This window comes from Charadrius vociferus, unplaced genomic scaffold (assembly GCF_000708025.1).
Source record: "Charadrius vociferus isolate BGI_N301 unplaced genomic scaffold, ASM70802v2 scaffold142, whole genome shotgun sequence".
Classification (NCBI taxonomy): Eukaryota; Metazoa; Chordata; class Aves; order Charadriiformes; family Charadriidae; genus Charadrius; species Charadrius vociferus.
Window position 1 is genome coordinate 1,996,701 of NW_009647025.1, and position 18,123 is coordinate 2,014,823.

The 18,123-nt window shown below is 42.7% G+C and overlaps 1 protein-coding gene across 1 annotated transcript in view; it reads left to right on the plus strand.

Annotated features, from left to right (window-relative positions):
* Positions 1-3,647, plus strand: part of GRM1 (glutamate receptor, metabotropic 1) — a 192,215-nt gene extending 188,568 nt beyond the window's left edge. Inside the window, exon 8 of the mRNA XM_009895526.1 lies at positions 2,522-3,647. Coding sequence (XP_009893828.1) covers positions 2,522-3,359 — 838 coding nt within the window. The 3' untranslated portion in view covers positions 3,360-3,647. The remainder of the gene's footprint in view (positions 1-2,521) is intronic.
* Positions 3,648-18,123: the final 14,476 nt, after the last annotated feature.

An 18,123-nucleotide genomic window follows, 5' to 3' on the forward strand; every position in this document is an offset into this window, starting at 1 on the left:
GAGAGATTTCCCAGTGGAAATCACCAGACTGACCCCCACGGAGAGGTGCTGAGGCTCTAAAGCTGTTTGTCACAAGGCCATTGGACTCATGAGCAGTGAGGTCCAGCAAGCAGAGGCAAGGTGCTTCGGTGGCACCGGCTTTCCCTGTAGAGCAAGTCGGTAACACACAAATCTTGATTAAGCGGTTTGTTCATGGTTGGATATTGCAGTCCCAGTGCAGTTTGATTTAAGTATGGTCATTGACTTGGGCTCCATTAAGTACATTATGGAAAGTGCTACAGAAGAAGGAAGTCAGAAGAGCAGCATTGGAGAGTAAGGGAGAGGAAAAACAACTGAATAGGAGGAAGATCTGAAGACAGAGGTAGCGAGTTCCTTAAAATAGCAGTGCTTGCCTTTGATGTGAAATACAAAATCTTGGGAACAAAACGAGATACAGACTAAACAGATGGTGTGAGGAGGGATTCAAAAGTGAGATGACGCACCAGAGCTAGATATGAAGAAGTAAATGATGCAGAAGTGGACTTAGCATAAGAGAGAGAAGATAATCATCATGTTTTTTTCAGAAAAGCCCTTTGCAGTGTTTGTAAGTTATAGCATCAGCAAAATACAATATGACAGCACTTGACTTATTTTCCTCTCTACAAGAAGAGACTTGTTTTGAAGTTAAAGCAGACAAAATGTGTTTCTGTGTGAAGAGTTTGTAGATCTTGGCATGCTAAAATATTACTTTAAAAATCTTTCATGCCCAACAGTTGTATTCATTTGCTTATCTCTATAGCACTTCAAAAAAATGTCATACCACAGCTCAAAATGGGAATACTTCTAAAGATTCATTCTTATCTTTTCATTGATCACTATAATATAGAGATTTCATTCTTCAGGTGGGAGCTTGGCTTTTTTTCCCTCTAGATTAAAGATCTAAATCCAAACAGCTCCAGGCCTACCAACTACATGCTTTGCGGAGTTATGAATTTTTTAGATTGGCCTTTCTTGTGAACCAGTTCCCACAGAGGTGTTGAGTCACAGGTCCAGCATTTGGAGTCTGGAGTCGGAGATGAACTTTCCAGCTTGGATCCATCTCAAATTCTTTTTTTTCTCTAGCAATATTTACTGCTCAGCAGAAAAGTGCCACATTGTCATGTACATTTTTTTTCGTTTTGCCAGATTTACATTGTCTGTGTTGTACCAGTTTCTTTCAGCTATGACAAAGTCAATTTTTTTTTTTTTTTTTACAAAATTCAACTGGTAATTATTTAGTCTCTGAAAAAAAGACAAGCACAGGCATCTGAGCAAGGAGAAGCAAAATACTTAGAACAATATTGCAGGCTGTATGTAAGGGAAGTGATCTCCCCTGGTGTGTGCAGTAGCAGGAGGCAACGCTGCTGTGCCAACCTCCCACCCAGATTGCCTCCCACCTGCACTGCGATCACAGGGTCTGAAATGTAATCCTTTGTTTACTTCTGCCCCCTGAGGGATGAAACCCTGAGATAAAGCTGCTTCGCATAAATCATCTCAGAATTTCTGTCTCTGGTTTCCACCCAGGTGATGTATATTATAATTTGTGAATGATCTCTACTGCCTGACCTGCAATTAAACAATTGCTTGGTCCTCTTAAGCACCACTCAGTTCCCTCTCCCACCAGCTGCTAATGAGATATCACTCTGCTTTGAGTGCTGCTCCCCGCAAAGGTACAGGGAAATGCAGAAAGCCTGCTGTTCCGCAGGGACAGACCTGACCCTCAAGTGCTCACTCAGCCAAACCGCCCAGCGTATTGACGGGATCCAGCCCGCATGCGGAGTCGGAGGGTTCGACTCGCCATGATCGTGTTGCTGCCTGTGCTTCCACCCACACAATCCGACTGTTTTCAATCCCAGCGTTTTATCCTGGTTTGTAAATAATAGTTGCTCGGGAAGAAGTGTGTTTGCCTCCTACCTGATGTTGGCCCTGGGAGTCCTTCACTTCTACAATAGCTAATTTGTTCCTAAATGCAAAGGGGGGGCAGGGAATCATAAGGGAAGGAGGGGTTAGTAACAATTCCTCTCTCTACCCAGAGTGCCAAAGGCTAAGGCTGTGCATTGTTTTTCTTCCAACAGTTTGGAAATATTTCCTATAAGCTGTAAATCGGGCTTAATTAAAGCTCTTCTTGTGACTTTTTTCCCCTTTTTTTTCCTCCCCCTGTGCAAGGTGGGGTGAGCAAACCTAGATACAATATGGAATATATGGAGTCCTTGACACACAGCCAGCCCTGCCAGGGCCCTTCCAGTGGGCCAGGTTTTCCAGGCTGGCTGGAAGGTGGGTAACCAGCAGGGAGTAATTGCCTTTGGATGAAAATCACAGTAATTGCAGCTGTTAAAAGACACCGTTGTTTCCTTCTGTAGTGTTTCTGGGACGACATGAAGAACTCGAGGGGGGAGGCTTACTAATGAGGCGAAGCAATCAGTATTTTTGTAGGCTTGTTTGTTATACTGCCTGTGTCTGCGTAATGTAAATGCAAATAAACCCATCTTTATTTTATTCATAGTTCTAATGGAAAGTCTGTGTCATGGTCTGAACCAGGTGGAAGACAAGCTCCCAAGGGGGAACACATGTGGCACAGACTCTCAGTGCATGTGAAGAGCCAGGAGACAGGGTGCAATCAGACAGCGGTGATCAAACCCCTCACTAAAAGCTACCATGGCCAAAGCAAGAGCCTGACTTTTACCGACATCAGCAGTAAGACTCTGTACAATGTGGTGGAGGAAGAAGATAGAGACCCCGTTCGCCTCAACCAGCCCAGCAGCCCCTCCATGGTGGTGCACAGGCGGGTGGCGACGACCCCCCCGCTGCAGGCCACGGCGGAGGAGACCCACCTCTTCTTGCCCGAGCAGACCCCCAAGACCCTGCCCCTGCAGCCGCGGTCTCTCATGGACCAGCTGCAAGGAGTGGTCAACAAGTTTGCCACTGGCATCCCCGACTTCAATGCCGTCCTCCCCACGCCTGGCTTGGGGAATGGCGTGCGGCCCCCCTACCAGCCCTCCCCACCACAGCAGCCGCCCCTGCCGCCTCTCCAGGTGGCCGCCTTCAGTGAGGAGCCCCTGTCTCCCCCGGCCGAGGAAGCAGAGAGCGAGAAGCTGAAGCTCATTCAGGGATATGTCTACGAGAAGAACCCAGAAGAGGAGGACGAGGAGCCGGCGACCAGCAAATTGACTCTGGAAGACTCTCCAGCCCTGACGCCCCCATCCCCTTTCCGGGATTCGGTGGCTTCAGGCAGCTCCGTGCCCAGCTCCCCCGTCTCAGAGTCAGTGCTCTGCACCCCCCCAGATGTGACCTATGCCTCTGTCATCCTGCGGGATTATAAGCAAAGCTCTTCCACCCTGTAGATGCTCCAAGAGACGAGAAGGACTTTGGCAGCTGCCTGCTGGGAGGTCCTGGGGAGACAAGTCTCCTGGGGCTGGAGGGAGAGAGAGCAGAGAACAAAGTCACGTATGACAGGGCAAAAACTTCATCCTGCACTTAAATAAATAAAAGGAAATAAAAAGGAAAAAAAAAATCCATTCTGAGGGCTCAAAATTCTCTAGCTGTTAAAAATAAAAATACTGTACTTTGAGAAAATGATAGGAAACCATAATAAAGCACAAACCCAAGAGACAACTTCTATAGCAAAAAAAAAAAAAAAGAATAAACACACAGGAAAAAAAAAATCACACTCAGTTACACCGTCTTTTGGCAATGCTTGAAAAGGACTCTGGGAAGTGTGACCTGGAGAAGTCATTAGCACATCTCATGACTGCTGTCTGTCTGCTATGGAAGCAACACACCCAGGAGCTGGCAGGGCGGAGTGTGGTGAGGAGGAACGAAGCTACTTGTATATGAGACATAATATGCATAAATATTTTTTTTCCTGGTCTCTACGGGTGGTATAACTGTGCAATGTGTTCGGGGGAGAGGAGCTGTGATAATGTGAAAGCACACGGCTCTTTCCGACTTTTGTCTGAACAATTTGGTTCTTCATACTAGGCTGCTTTTTGGGGGATCTGGGCTTATTTTAACACTGATTGTGAACAGAGCAAGAAATATGATCAAGTTAAGACTTGAGAGGTTTCTGAAGAAAGCCCTTGCTGTAGTACTTGTAATATGATAAGGACTTAGAAAAACTGCCCTTTTTGTATAAGATTGCAAACCATGTGGCTAAACTGTTACACAACATTTCCTGTAGCAGAACAATATTTATTGACTAACTTTTCCTAATACAACATATTTGCCATCTAATTACATCATTCCTTTGTGTTACTTTGGAATCAAATACATTGGAAAATAGCTGTATACTTAGAGCAACAACTATTACTCTGAAAGAAAGGCAGTTTCATACTGGGGGTTGTAGAGTCAGTCTCGAGGCAAGAAAGTGAGCGTACGTTTGTGTTTCTGTATGCGTGTATGCGGTATGTGTGAAGCGTAATGTCCACTAACTACCACTGGAAGATTGTCCTATATACTATGAATATTTTTATGTTTAAATCATGTTTTATATCGCATTGTTACAAATATTCAATAGATCTTTGTATGCTGTGCTAACACATTTTTTTTTCCTATACAAGCTGAGACAGTTGTTACCCTTATAATAGGGTGCTTTATTTTGCAGATATTTTATGAAGTAGACATATGGTATTAATAACCGGTGTATTGAAAACTTGTTATTTTACATGTTTGCAGCCAGTGTGGTTAACAAAAAAAAAAAAAGAAAATGCAAAAAGAAAAAAGTCTGTTTTAGAAACCTTGCACATGCCAGTATAAAGGTGAGACAGGAAATGTAATTAAACTATTTTGTTGCTTAAGATAATTTAAAATAAAATCATGTCTGGACAGGAAATTTCATCAGTGCTTAATGTATGCATAAATTCCCAGGGTTTGTTAAAAAAAGTTCTTTTAATCTCTTTATGATGTTTAGTTGTGTGTTCTTTTCATACACTTTCACTTCTATTTAGTATACAATATTGTATCTTAAAGATCACTTCTGGGCAGCTGTAGTTCTGTCATTCATTCCTCTTCTGCTATCCTTCATGTATTTCCTAGAGATGGGCCTAATCCAAAGCTCCCTAATGGCTGGCATGTTCAAAGTCCAGGTCTAATTGCTGTGGCCTGAACTTAATTATACTTATTATTACCCTACTTATAAATGTGCGTATTACACATATACAGGACAGGATTTTAGCTGCTATGAGCTTTTATTGTGCTGTTGAATTTAGTTGAGGATCTGTCCCACAGTTCTACACTTTATTTCCAAAGATATTTTTAAGGAATCTCTTCATGTTAATATAATTGCAAAAACCTGATTTTAACCATACTGCTTGTGCATATTCTATCAGGGTTTTTCTGAATTCAGCATATTTCCACTCTTTTTCTTTCTTATCACTTGAATTTTAAGAAATCCTGTGGCCAGTCGTGAATTCTTCTCTGAAGATCCAAATCTTATTGTTTTGTTCTAATTATATAGTAGTGGTATCAGAAGGTTTGGCTGGTGCTCAAAAGCCGATAGAGTCTTTTTTCCTCACCCTTTTTTCACAACGTTTGCTCCTTTCAGTATGACTAGTGGCCAATTGCTATCATTGTCCTGATGTGGAAAGCATGAAATGAGTTTGCCCAAAGACATGGTTATGTCTTCTTCAGTAGATTGATGTCTCTATAACGAACTAAAGACACCTGAGGGTCAGTTGGTTGATTTTTGTCTGCTTGGGGCTTTTAGGGGGATTTTTTCTTTTTTTTTTTTTTGGTTGTTTCTTTTTTATAATGCTGATTACTCATTAAAGCAATGAGAAAAATGCCATATTTTCTTTGCTGATCATCGCTCTGGCAATGAATTCTATCTTCTTATAATCTTAGTGTGAGATTTATTGTGCTGTTTCCAAAAACATACATTGCCGGTAGCATAGAGCTAGTACTAGGAAGCAGGTCTTTGAAGAAATAAGATTGATAAGAAAAAGAAACCTAACAGGCTCGTATAAATGGGAGACAGCAATGTTGCAAGGTACTATTGTTTTCATATCTGTCTGTTTTGAAGATATTAAGCACTGATTTTATTACTGCAATGTAATTATATCATGAGTAGGAGTTTTCTTGAAATTCAGTATATTAGCTTTTAGTTTGTAATTGTTAAAACTGGAAACATACACATACATAAATATATCTAAAGAGCAAGAACTCACTTTGTGTATGTAGTTGTATGAGCTATGAAGCTTCCTGTAAAAGTTCTTTCTTTTTGGTCTGTCAAATGCTTGATGAAAACTGCCTTTTGTCAAAATGATCTTGAAAATGCTGTAAAATAAATATTTTCTATTTATTATTTAAAAATAGAATGCCAAGATTGTTAATTTTTGCTTCCTAATTAGAAAATAGCCCTGTCTAATAACTAATTTTTCTAGGGCTTTTCAGCAGCATGTGAGAGAGATGGTGGGATGCTCAAATGAAGGTAGGTATTGATTAGATCATGGCATCTGGTGGAGGTATAGAAGATTTTTGTTTAGCAAACAAAAAACAGCTTTTTGGCTTCCTAATAAAAACTAGGAGCACCGTAGATATGCATTTGGGCTGACATGTTGTAAAAGATAATTCAATGAGAAATGACAGGAAACTTTGCTCCCCAGGGACATGGGGAAACACCAGCCCTTTGCTGAAAGTACTCCGTGTGTTTGACTCTGTGAGATGTCAGCTTCTCCCATCAGGGAAACTCAAATATGTTTTCTGGATAGCTATAAGCATTGATCCATTCCAGACATGTTGTGCCTCCTTCCTTCACTGCCTCTGTATAGAGCAAAGTACTGAGACTTTTGACTCCTGCTCTGCAACTCACACACACTGTGGCTTTTTGGTGACTCCTGAACTGCTGCGTGCCTCAGCGTGGGGCTCAGTAAGATGGGAGTATAAATGTTTTTTTTCTGGAGTGCTGCTGAGATTTTCAAACTCAAGTGGCACGAAACATAGAAAGTCTAGCCCTTTTTCTCTTTACACTTGCAAATAGGCTTGTTTCTAGTGGCTCCTTGGTTTGGATCTGGCCTTGCAAGAGCCCACATCTGAGGAGTCAGTCCACCTACAACTGGTGGAATGGTGCACTGCTGGAGTACAGGGAATGACATTACATTCAGAGGTAAGTGTCAAAAGTTTAGTCTCTTTACTTGTAGAGGATTGGGGTTTGGTTTTTCTTTCCCTTTTTTTATTTCCCAGTTAAAGTCTAGGCAATCTATGTCTTAGTAAAGGTTTTGCTGATCAAGTGGACACAGTTATAAAAACACCCTCAGGGTAAAACAGCAGTTACTCCCCTCCAGAGCACCCAGTGCAGCATTGCAGCAGCACCATTCTTGTAACCAGTTACTGTTCGTGGGACTCAGTCCACAGCATCTTATCCTGAGCCTGCTGCACGTCCTGGCAGTCACATGTGGCATTTGGGGATACACTGTGCAATGAACATGGGAATAAGTACGATGGTAGCCTCTGAGAATCATCTAAGAAATATTATAACAATTGTTATCTGGTCTCTAACTAGCTACACATATGCCGTGCAAATGAATTCATTTTCAAATTGCAGTATTTGCATAGGAGGTTAGCGCTAATTGTTTTATGCATGACTTTCCAAACAGCCTGACTAGCATAACGAGCCCAGCAAGTCTTACTTTCTTTTTGATGCAGTTTCAGTTTTTATATTGCTGTGCTTTGAGCTTCCAGCATGGATGAGGATCATTTCAGTTTAAGTCATTCTAGACCACATAAATGTTTCAGTTCATATTCTTTTCCTTCCTTTTTTTTTTTTTTCCCCTGATTTCTCCACATAAACGTACAACAATATGAACATTAGCAGAAAGAGCAGAGTGGGCAAAATCTATATAAACAGACTCCAGTAGATATGAGCAAACAACAGTTGGTGGAAGTGCTAAAGGAAAATATGTAGAAGGCCAGATGCTCCAGCCTGTTAAAGCTGCTTTATTAGTCTCTAGATTTCCAGAGTAGTTCTTCATGTGCTTTAGTCTGACAAAGGAAAAGACTGCTCTGGTGCTGTAGAGTTTTTTTAGAGTCCTTTGGCACCAGCCTCAAGGGCAGGTAACATGACAGGTGGAAGGGGAATGGAGTTATATGCCTGCGTTTCTCTTAATCTGCCCTAAGAAAAGGCATAACAAAATCCAAGTCTGGGGAGACAGAAGTATGAAAGCTTTAAATTAGAAATAAGCAAATCTGAATTGTCAAGATAATTGAGTGCTGCAGCAGATGGTTGGGAGATTTAAGCAAATTTTCTTTAAGTCTTCAAACCAGTGAAGCATTCGCAGGGTAGAATTGTTAGGCTTCTGCTATGCGGGGGGTCAGATTAAATGACCATAATATTCACAAGCTGCCAAAAAGGCCCATCTAAAATAAAAGGCCCATCTAAAATAGCTTTACACTGAGTAAATGGATGACTTGTCCAGGACCACAGAGCAGCAAAGCAACTTAGAATACTTGAGGTTTAGTCTCCAGTCTCCTGCCAAGGACAGACTGTTGGTGACTCCACCAGCCTGGTCCATGCCTATCTGCCCAAGCTCTGCCCAGTAAGCTGGGTCTCTGAACCCAGGCTAATGTGTCACATCCACTTTGCATGGAGTAAGTGGCTACCAGAAGCAAAAGGCAATGGAAATAGGGCCCCTGGATTTATCGCTCTTTAGGGAAGAACAAAGAAGCAGGTTGCTAATAGCTGTTCAACACAAGGTCTGAGTGGCTGTTAAAAAAGTTTCTTACATGGGAGTGGGAAAAGAGTGGTTTTGCAGATTGTATTGTTGTGGTGTTTTTTTCCCCAAATAAAAACTTGGCAAGTACCTGTCTGCAAATCACTGGGAAGGAGAAGCAGACTATGTAGTGAATATCAAGGCCTATTTTTGTCTGCATAAGATTTCCACCAGGGATATTAGCAAAAAGGGAGACAAGGAATGTCATGAAGCCAAGTGTGTGGTTCTACCACAGGCCCCGTATCTGGACCTGCACCCACATTGTGGTGAACCCTCCAAGCCCCCAAGCAGAGATGGTAGGTGAGAACAGGAGTGACTGTTTGCCATTTCCAGTGCTACAGGTAAATCCTATCCCACTCAAAAACAAGCAAAGCATTCTTTGTCTTCGCTAATTCAACTCCCAATTCTCAGTAAATCACACAAAAGGGGACTGCTCCCCACCTGAGAGAGCAGGTCACTGTTTGGTACCAAGAAAGAGCATCTGTTATCTACTCAGTTTCAAAGGTGGGTGTAAGCAGTATATCTCCACAGAAGTAAAATATCATTGCGAGTTGTGGGTTTCCATAACCAAAAGGCCTCTAGGTAGGTGGAGAAGCAGCTGGCACAGATACCAGTGCAGACAGATAAGAGTTTAGGAGTGGTATGTATCTATGACATTCAATCCACCCACTTATTATTGCACACCATGCAATACGTAGGTGGCATGAGATCCATCCCCCCACCCACGCCACGCTATGGTGTATGGGCCTCCTACCTCTCTGTGCTGCGCTGAGTCTGTATCAGGAACAGGGATCTGCGAGACCCCCTTGCTGGAAAGGCGCTGTGCCTGGGGGACTGGCTCAGGGTAGATGGGTCTCTGGTCTGCTCCCTCTGAGCCCCTGTTTTTCTTACACAGGGTGTCTTTGCGAGGCACTGACAGCTAATTTTCCTTGTAGGCACCACCTAGAGATGTGGGATTTCAGTGCTGTGGAGGTCCTAGAAAGAAGTCACTATTTTAACAAGAGCTGTTTCCCCCAGCTCCCCTCCGACAGACCACATGAAGGCTTGAGGTGAGACCAGTCTCCCCTACTACAGTTAAGCAGACCTGTCAACCCTACAGTCCGAATCCAGGGGGGATGAACCATTGCTCTCCTGAATGCCCAGCAGCACGTGCTGCCAAATGTCTGTGGTGTGCATCCAGCCCCTCTGCACACTTGCTCGGTGGAAACATCTGGCCCGCTGCTCCCTGAGCTGCGGGTGCTGGGAGGTCTGAGCAGCACGGGGGGCTTGCTGTCTTTAATGCTGTCCTTAATGAAGAGTGAGAACAATTTGCTTTTATCTCTCTCACGAGAAAGGCAGGCAGGACTGTGCTGCGGAGCCAGCAGTGTATCCCTGAAGACTTAAGCTAGAGCCTCTCTTCTGACAAAGTCCCATCAGCTCCTGCGATTTGCCTTTGGATGGACCTGAAGAGTTTGTCCTTCATTCTTTAGCTACTCTTGGTAGTTAACACTAAAATAGACAGATGGCAAAATTATCAAAGCAAAATGCTTAAATACCACCACTGGGAGTGATGGCTCTCATGGAAGATAAATCTGAACAATGTTTTCAGAAACTTACAGTATAGGAGTTTTTTAATGTGCCTTTTAGACTTAAAAATGCACTGACAAATAGATGTCTTTTTTGTTTGGTGAAGGAGGCAAGAACTGATGTGTTTTCCTGAGATGTATTATATACATGTTGATTGAACACTTTCACCAAACAGTTCAACTGCTTTTTAACTTGGCAGGTACCTTGGCAATTTTTTTGGGGGGAGGGGGGTGTTGATTTGGGGTTTGGTTTGGTTTTTTTCCCTGCTTAAAAATAATGCCTGGGATACCTAGCAACATTATTAACTGTGCCAGGATTTTCATGTGCATCTGTGCAATGCTAATTTGGAAACTGAAGCTTTTAAGCACTGAGATCCTCAATGTGTATGAATCAGCGTTCAGTCCTGAATTATGTAATTTTCCTCAAGAAGTTGGTTCAGTACCTGTGCTATTAACTTTTCAGTTTCCTGAAGATTCATTTACCACCCCAAGCTCCATTTTGCAGTTGTGAGGATCTTTGGCTTATCTCTAGTTTGGCTGCTGCTGCTCATTATTCTTACCATTTTGTGTGGTGCCTTGGCACAATTGCGGGGTGGAAGTGCCCGTCGGGCTGTAATTCCCCAGCACTGCCGAGAGATGTTCCTTCTGAGCTATATTTCCCTTTTTGAGGGGTATGCTGCCTGTCCTCCCCTCCATCCTGCTCTTTGCCCTTGGGCAATGTGGTTGTTCACCTTAAAAAATACAGAATAAGAAAGTTTTTTCCTCCTGTTGTCCCTGGCAGCAGGATTCCCACAGACCCATGGACCTGGTGCTCACATAGTGCGGTCTGGCACAAGTCACGCCGCTGTTGGGGATGAACTCGGTGCATCACAGCCTGGCCCCAAGCTCTGCCACCAGTTCAGCTGTTGATTCATTTGGTGACTTTGGGACATTCATCTCCCCAGGGGTATTCCAGAGCTGCAAAAGGGAGCAAGGGAGCTTTGAAAACTCACAATAGACACATCAGCTGCGGCTACCTGAGGCGCTGCAGCCATATAAATCATCAAATAAGGCCACAATCCATGGCACAGTTAGCCCCCAGGAGGACAGAAATGCCAGCAGGTCTAAGGAGAACTAATTTTCCCAGCAAGATCCAGGCTTTGAGTCCCAGCTCCATCATAATGCTGTGTTGTCAGCTGCAATACCACCACTTGAAAAACACTCAGCCTTTTTCTTCTTATTGCTGTTTTTCAATATAGGTATCATCATCTTCCGTGGCTCCTGTGCACAGACCTTTCCCCACTTCTTGTTACCATCGCTAGCAAAACATTCAATGTCTATTTCTTCTTATTGCTGCTTTTTGAGACAGGTATTTTCATCTTCAATGCAAACACATCCTGTCCATGAGAGACCAGGCACTGTGCCCCAGGAGCAAGATCAGGACCCAGGGAGTGAATGAGCTTCCTTGCACGCTGCTTTAAGACATTTGTGTTGTTACGTGTTTTCCTTCTGCATTTAGAGCTCTCTGAGCTCTGCTGGCTGCCAGCAGCCTCAGCACCTCTGTTCACAGCAGCACGAACTACAGGCAGCTAGCAGAAAACACCGCAGCAAGCAATATTTACCTTTTGACCTCAATTCCCCAGCTCAATTACAAGGACTTTCCCTTACCCACATGCCTCATCTTCCTGTCACAAATAACTTTTCACCTCTGACACAGAGAAGCAAACCTGAATGAAGAAACAGGGAAGAAAGACACTTTTCTGTGAAAAGTCATCTTGGTGTTAAGGCAGGGAACACTGGGAACACTGTTTTACAGAGGCCGAGCACATCCCTCAGGAGGGTCCCCCATGTGCCGTCACAGACTGGGGATGTCAGACAGGGCAGATGGAGCCCTCTTGGGCCCTTTGAGACCACAGGTAATTTACTGGTGCTGTTGACCAATGCAACCAACACACATGGGGGACCAGTTTGGGACCAAGAGCTTTGAAAAAGACAAGAACAGGCAGTTCTCCCTTGCTGTCCTCGTCCAGGGGACTCAGGTCAGGGTGTCTGTGTGAGCGTAGGACTTGCTGCTGTGTCAGGGACAACCTGCAGCTCACCCAGTCTCAGCATCTCTTTGCCTCAGGGTTCTCCCAAGGTTCATCCCTGGTGTTTTCCTGTGGTTCTTCCCCAGGGAAAGATGTATGCAGGGGGTTGTGGGACTCTGGTTATTTTGTTTCCTTAGTACAGGGGTCTCTGCTGATGCATTTTCATCTGGCCTGTAGGCAAAATGAAAACTGAAATCTGAACCGGTGATTTCCCCTAAGGGCACAGGAGCCAGCGGGTGGTCTGCTGTCACTGTCCTGGTTGGGCAGAGAGAGCAATGGTGTGGGTATTGTTCTTTCAGCACACAGTGATAAAAACAAAGGGAGAGAGACTGCATGAATGGCCCTTGTGAGCTGTTTCACTCTGACATCTATGAAATCCTGGCTAAATCATGAAATTCTGGAGTTCTGACTTGGTTGGATGGGAGAAGTGGTGCACTCTGTCCATTAGACCTTTATGTCTTGGCCCTGATGGGCCAAGCTCAGACATCCTTTTCAGTTGAGGATTTTCTTTGAGTTTGTACACAATGCCACAGTGGATCACATTGGAAAAGACAACAGAAGCAAAACACAAAAGAGAAGCCCCATCAGGGCAACATCTCCCAGCAAGAAGAGCTAATTCTTAAAAGGCGCGTATCAGCTACCCAGCTTAACAGCTGAGATGTTACATGTTATTTCAAGATTCTCCTCCTAATGCTTTAGCCAAAGGATAAGTGTAATGCTTAGTGGGGTATCAAGAAATGAGAAGCCTTGTAGCGTGCCAATCTTGTGCCAAGGATTTCTCCATCTTCTGCTCTTTTGAGGAAATCTGTAGTCTTTTTTTAAATTTCTAAGTGATTCTAAGTGACAAGGATGATTAATCTGAAGTGACTAGGACAGAGGAATCAGGATCCAGATTCTAATATAAAAGTTACAGGGTATAGTGGCAAAAAAGTCTTTTTCTTCTTTAACCCAGATTTGAAAGTATCACTGCATCTGTAGAATACTTCAAGGGAAACTCATGTCATTCCCTAATAGGCAAGGTCCACTCAAGCACTGAAATATTTATTTATTATTTAGTTTACCACATTGCAAAAAATAGGCCTCCTGCAGACTGTCAGGTATATGTAGAAGTTGTATCAAAGCTCTCACATCAGTTTTTGGGCACATGTCAGGTACTGCTTGACCTAAAGAAGAAAAGAGAGGGAATTCTCCAATTATGAGCATTTTTCTGAAGGCCTTTCAGTCATGTTTCCCTCTCTATTAAAGCAACTACATTTAAAGATGCAGTATGCAGGCTTTCCGTGTCACTTGACTAAGGCTGAACACCTGATGTAGTGAGCTAATGCCTGACGCTAATCATCCAGTTGGGCCAGTTTTGCTAACTTTTCCAAAATGTAGCTCTCTTATGGGCAACTCATAACTGTCACGAGTGGCTAATATGCATTTAAACAGGTCCAGACAAAGAAAACCAGTCTTTAACAGAAGATTGGGTTTGATCTATTTCCTTTATTTTGAGAGGAAAGCCCTGCATAGACCCATAGAGCAGTTACACTCTACTGCATGTTTTCCTGGAAATATGTTGCTCAATGTTTGTCAACAAAAGACCGAAAAATGTTTGCCCTAAAGAAAGAAATAGTTTAAAGCTGATTCCTTGGGTGAAAGGAGAGATTTGGCACTTAGACAGAAAGCCTGATATTTATAAGACAGTATCCTGTTGCTAATGATTGCGTGATTCAGTCTTCATCAACAATCACCTCAAGCTATCCAGGAAAAGTAGTTACCAGTCTTAATCCAATAACAAAGAGATGTGAGTCCACCTTTTAATAGTCAGTAAGCAGCACTTTACTGGAGAATATAAGAGGAAGCAAACTTACCTTCTCACGCCTACTGAAACACTGAAGTTACCCAAGACAGACTTAAGCCTCACGAATATCTGCATTCTCTCTCACAAGTATCTCCAAGATTTTTTAAACTGATGACATGCCATCTTACAAAATGCTGTGTTCACACTTAAACAGCTTAGTCCCAAGTCCTTTCTGTCTCTGAGATTTATGTCATTATTCAGCCCGGTATAAGACGCTTGGACTCTTCAATGGCTGGGTTCTGGAAGGCTATGAGCACTCCTCTCCTCGAGCTTTACTGAGCATAAAATAGTCATGGATTCAGTCTGTCTGTAATGTAGCGTGTTTGTGTGGGATGTAGCACTGTCCTCCCCATTTGGCAGGTGAGGAGGCTGACACATCATATACTAACACCAACATTTGCAAATATTTTCCTAAAGCTAAGCACCAAGTCCTCATTTTGACATTTGAAGAAAAAAAATAGCCTGTTTCAGTTCTCATCTTCTCCTGAATTTCATGGCAGCTACAGATATTAAACATATATATAAAATATGGGTTGTTGATGTAACTTCTAATGGATTTAGGTGCCTTTCTGAAGTAATTTTTCAAACTATTGATCCAAGGGAAGGATCCTGTAGCATGAGCAGGGGGACCTGTGGCACTGAGCAGAAAGAAGTGATTCTCCTCTTTCTACCCTGTGATTATCTATTGATAATCATCTTGAACATTAAAAGCTACACTAATGTCGCTCAGTACCATCTAGCCCCAATTCTAGCATTCTGAAATAGGACATGCCTAAAGTAAGCCTGTTTATTAATTTGTAATTCTGATTTCTTTTTAGACATTCCTTAGGATAATTATGTTACCACATAACTATCTGCCTTTTACGGGACCTCTCCCTCTTTTTCAGTGCAGGGGATGGACTGTGCTTAGATAGTGAGTAGCATCTCAATATTTTGTTTCTCTTCACCGATGAGAAGGTGAGCAAGCTTTCTTTACTAAGCATCATTCAAATTAATCAAATTAATTTTATTTTATAACTCTCCTATGAGAGATGAGGACACTATTAGTCCTACAAAGCTGTGTATAAAACTGAGACAGAGAGAGAGGAGCATCAGACCATTAACTGTGGGTCCTCGGTTTGGTGAAGCTACTGCAATTTACATAACATTGTAATATTATATAGAATAGTACATAAAATCATACAGGAAGTCACAGCTTTGTTACTTTGGCACCACATATGACTGCCTAAAGCTGGAAATCAAGCCTAATATTTCAAGTTGATGAAGGACAATCTTCTGCCTTCTCTCAATCCCTCTCTTCATTTACTATATGATTTTCGTTTACCACGTGAACCTGATTCATTCCTAAAACAAGTTCATCCTGTTATTGAATAGAAAAGTAACCGGCAGGAAAATGGCGTTGGCTTTCATCTTTAGAAGCTGTCTTCACATGTCTATACAAAGGGAACAAAACAAGGTTATGCCTTTTAAGAGTTTAAGTTGGCGGATGGTACATGTTAATACTGTTCCTGTGGGCAGGATTTACCATCTTTTTCAAGCTGAAACACCGCCTGGGGCTTGCCCCCGGCAGCGGAGCAGCGACAGCGTCGTGGTGGCTGCTGGCGTCTGGGTCTGTGTTGAGTCATTGCATAGACCTTGCAGTACCTGAGTGGCAATAAGGGGTTCTGACCCCCTCGATAGCCCAGCGCTACAGGGTAGTAGCACTCTTTGCCAGTGAGTTTATGGCACGTGCTGGGGCCACTGGCTCACCCTGGGAGAAGTGATCTCTGTGTCAGACGTGTCTGCTTCCCCACTGACCTCCTACAACTTCTCTGCTCAGGGGAGAGGGTCCTGGTCTCCATGCCCAGTACCTCATACCCCTTTGGCAGACACATTGCAGGCCCGATCCCCACAGCAAATTCACTTTGAATTTCAGTGCTTGTTAAAGAAGCTGTTGGATTTTTAGTTGGTTGGGTTTTTTTACCTGACAAAAAGAAATCTTTTATTTTACCTTTTAAAATTTGAGATTGGTTGAATTGTTGGAAAATCACAGCCCCAAAACTGTAACAAAATTTCAAGCAGCTGCGAATAAAGTCTTACAGAAGGAGATGCTGTAAAGCTTTAAGGCAATGTCAGGGTAGCAGTCCTCAGCGGCACATGTTGGGGTAGACCGTCAGCCAAACTCAGAGGTACAGGAAAGCAGCTTTGCTGTTCTTATTCCTGTTCAGTAGGATATTTCTTGCAGTTCTAAATCACTGTCAAGTAATCTGTCTGGTTGAAAATCTAGATGCATTCATTATCCCCTGACATTTATTGTGACTGTATGCTATTTAGATGAAAGAAAAGTTATTCATCTGGGAATAATTTGACAATATAAATGGTGTTATTTTGAGCTTTTGTTGCCACTACAATTAATCAAATGAGAGGGAATCACATTTTTTCGCTTATGCTACAATTCCTCTAAGAAATCTGGCAACTTCCTTTGCTAGGCGGTGCTAATTTTGATATTCTGTCCCATTATAAGGCCAGTTTTCACCAATTTAGCAAAGGGGATTCTGCAGTAGCTTTTAATAGTGTCACATGCTCAGACATAATATGCAAGACACAGAAGGACGGAGGTAAAATACGCAGCACAGTCCGAGAAATCTCCTTCTTTCCCATAGGTCCTTACATATACACATCCACATTCAGCTCTGTTCCACCTGATGGCATGTCCATTTCTCTTTGGTTTAACTATGTGCCTGTGCATTGGGGCTCTGGGGTTTCATAAGCAATTTTCTGTGGCAGTGGGGAGTGGTGGGTGAGAAGCCATTGGGGGGGGCTGTCAGGTCTCTGGTGTCTCTGTTTGTGTGAAACAAAAGACAGATTTATGAGGACACCAAAAAGCTCTAGTGTTTTAACACAAACAATTCACATTATTTGTGAGGATGCACTACTTACCTATTGCAGATACACGTGACATGATATAATAGTGCCTAATGAATCATTTACAAATGACAAATAATTGGTATTGCCAACTTGTTCGTTCCTCACATCCAAAATAAAATTTCAGTGAGCTTCTCCATGGCAAGCAAAACCCCTTACCATCTGCAATCTGAAAAGAAAGAAAATTTGAATATTTTATGGTTCAAAAATGGGATAAAAGATATCCCATGTTTGTTAGGACTGGCAAGCATCTCACTGAAGAAAAACACGGAGAAAAAAGAGAAAGCACTGTAAAATCTGTTTATCTTAGGCCATTTCCTTACAGCTGTAGCAACCTATCTGAAATAAGGACAAACAGCTCATGATTTTTCAATATTTTAATTAAAGCTTTCATCAGCTTAGAAATATTCCAACTCCCCTCTTTTACAACTCTTAACTTAAAAAAAAAAAAAGTATATGTCAACCAATAGGAAAGAATTCAGTAGCAAAAAGAAAGAAAAAAGGGCATTTTCTGTAATTAGCAAGAGCACAGCAAGCGATACTGAGGGTAATCAGAAGAAACAGAATGTGTGCTTGTATCTTTTGCTTAGATGCTGCTTCCTTTCTTTTCTTCTCCCTGAAATACAAACTCTGCTATAGGGAGGGCACCTGACACTTTTTTGGACTCCATTGATACAGAACTCATTATTCCTGCACAAATAAGCAAGCTTTCTGTTATCGCAAGACAGAAAGAATACAGACTCTCTTGTATGAATCCATTCTGACTGGTGCATCTAATCATCGTTGGGTCTACAGGGTCAGTGGGAGAAACAGGTAAGTCATTCACAGAATCACAGAATCACAGAATCACAGAATCACAGAATGGTTAAGGTTGGAAGGGACCTCTGGAGATCATCTAGTCCAACCCCCCTGCCAGAGCAGGGTCACCTACAGCACGTTGCACAGGACAGCGTCCAGGCGGGTTTTGAATGTCTCCAGAGTGGGAGACTCCACAACCTCTCTGGGCAGCCTGTTCCAGTGCTCCA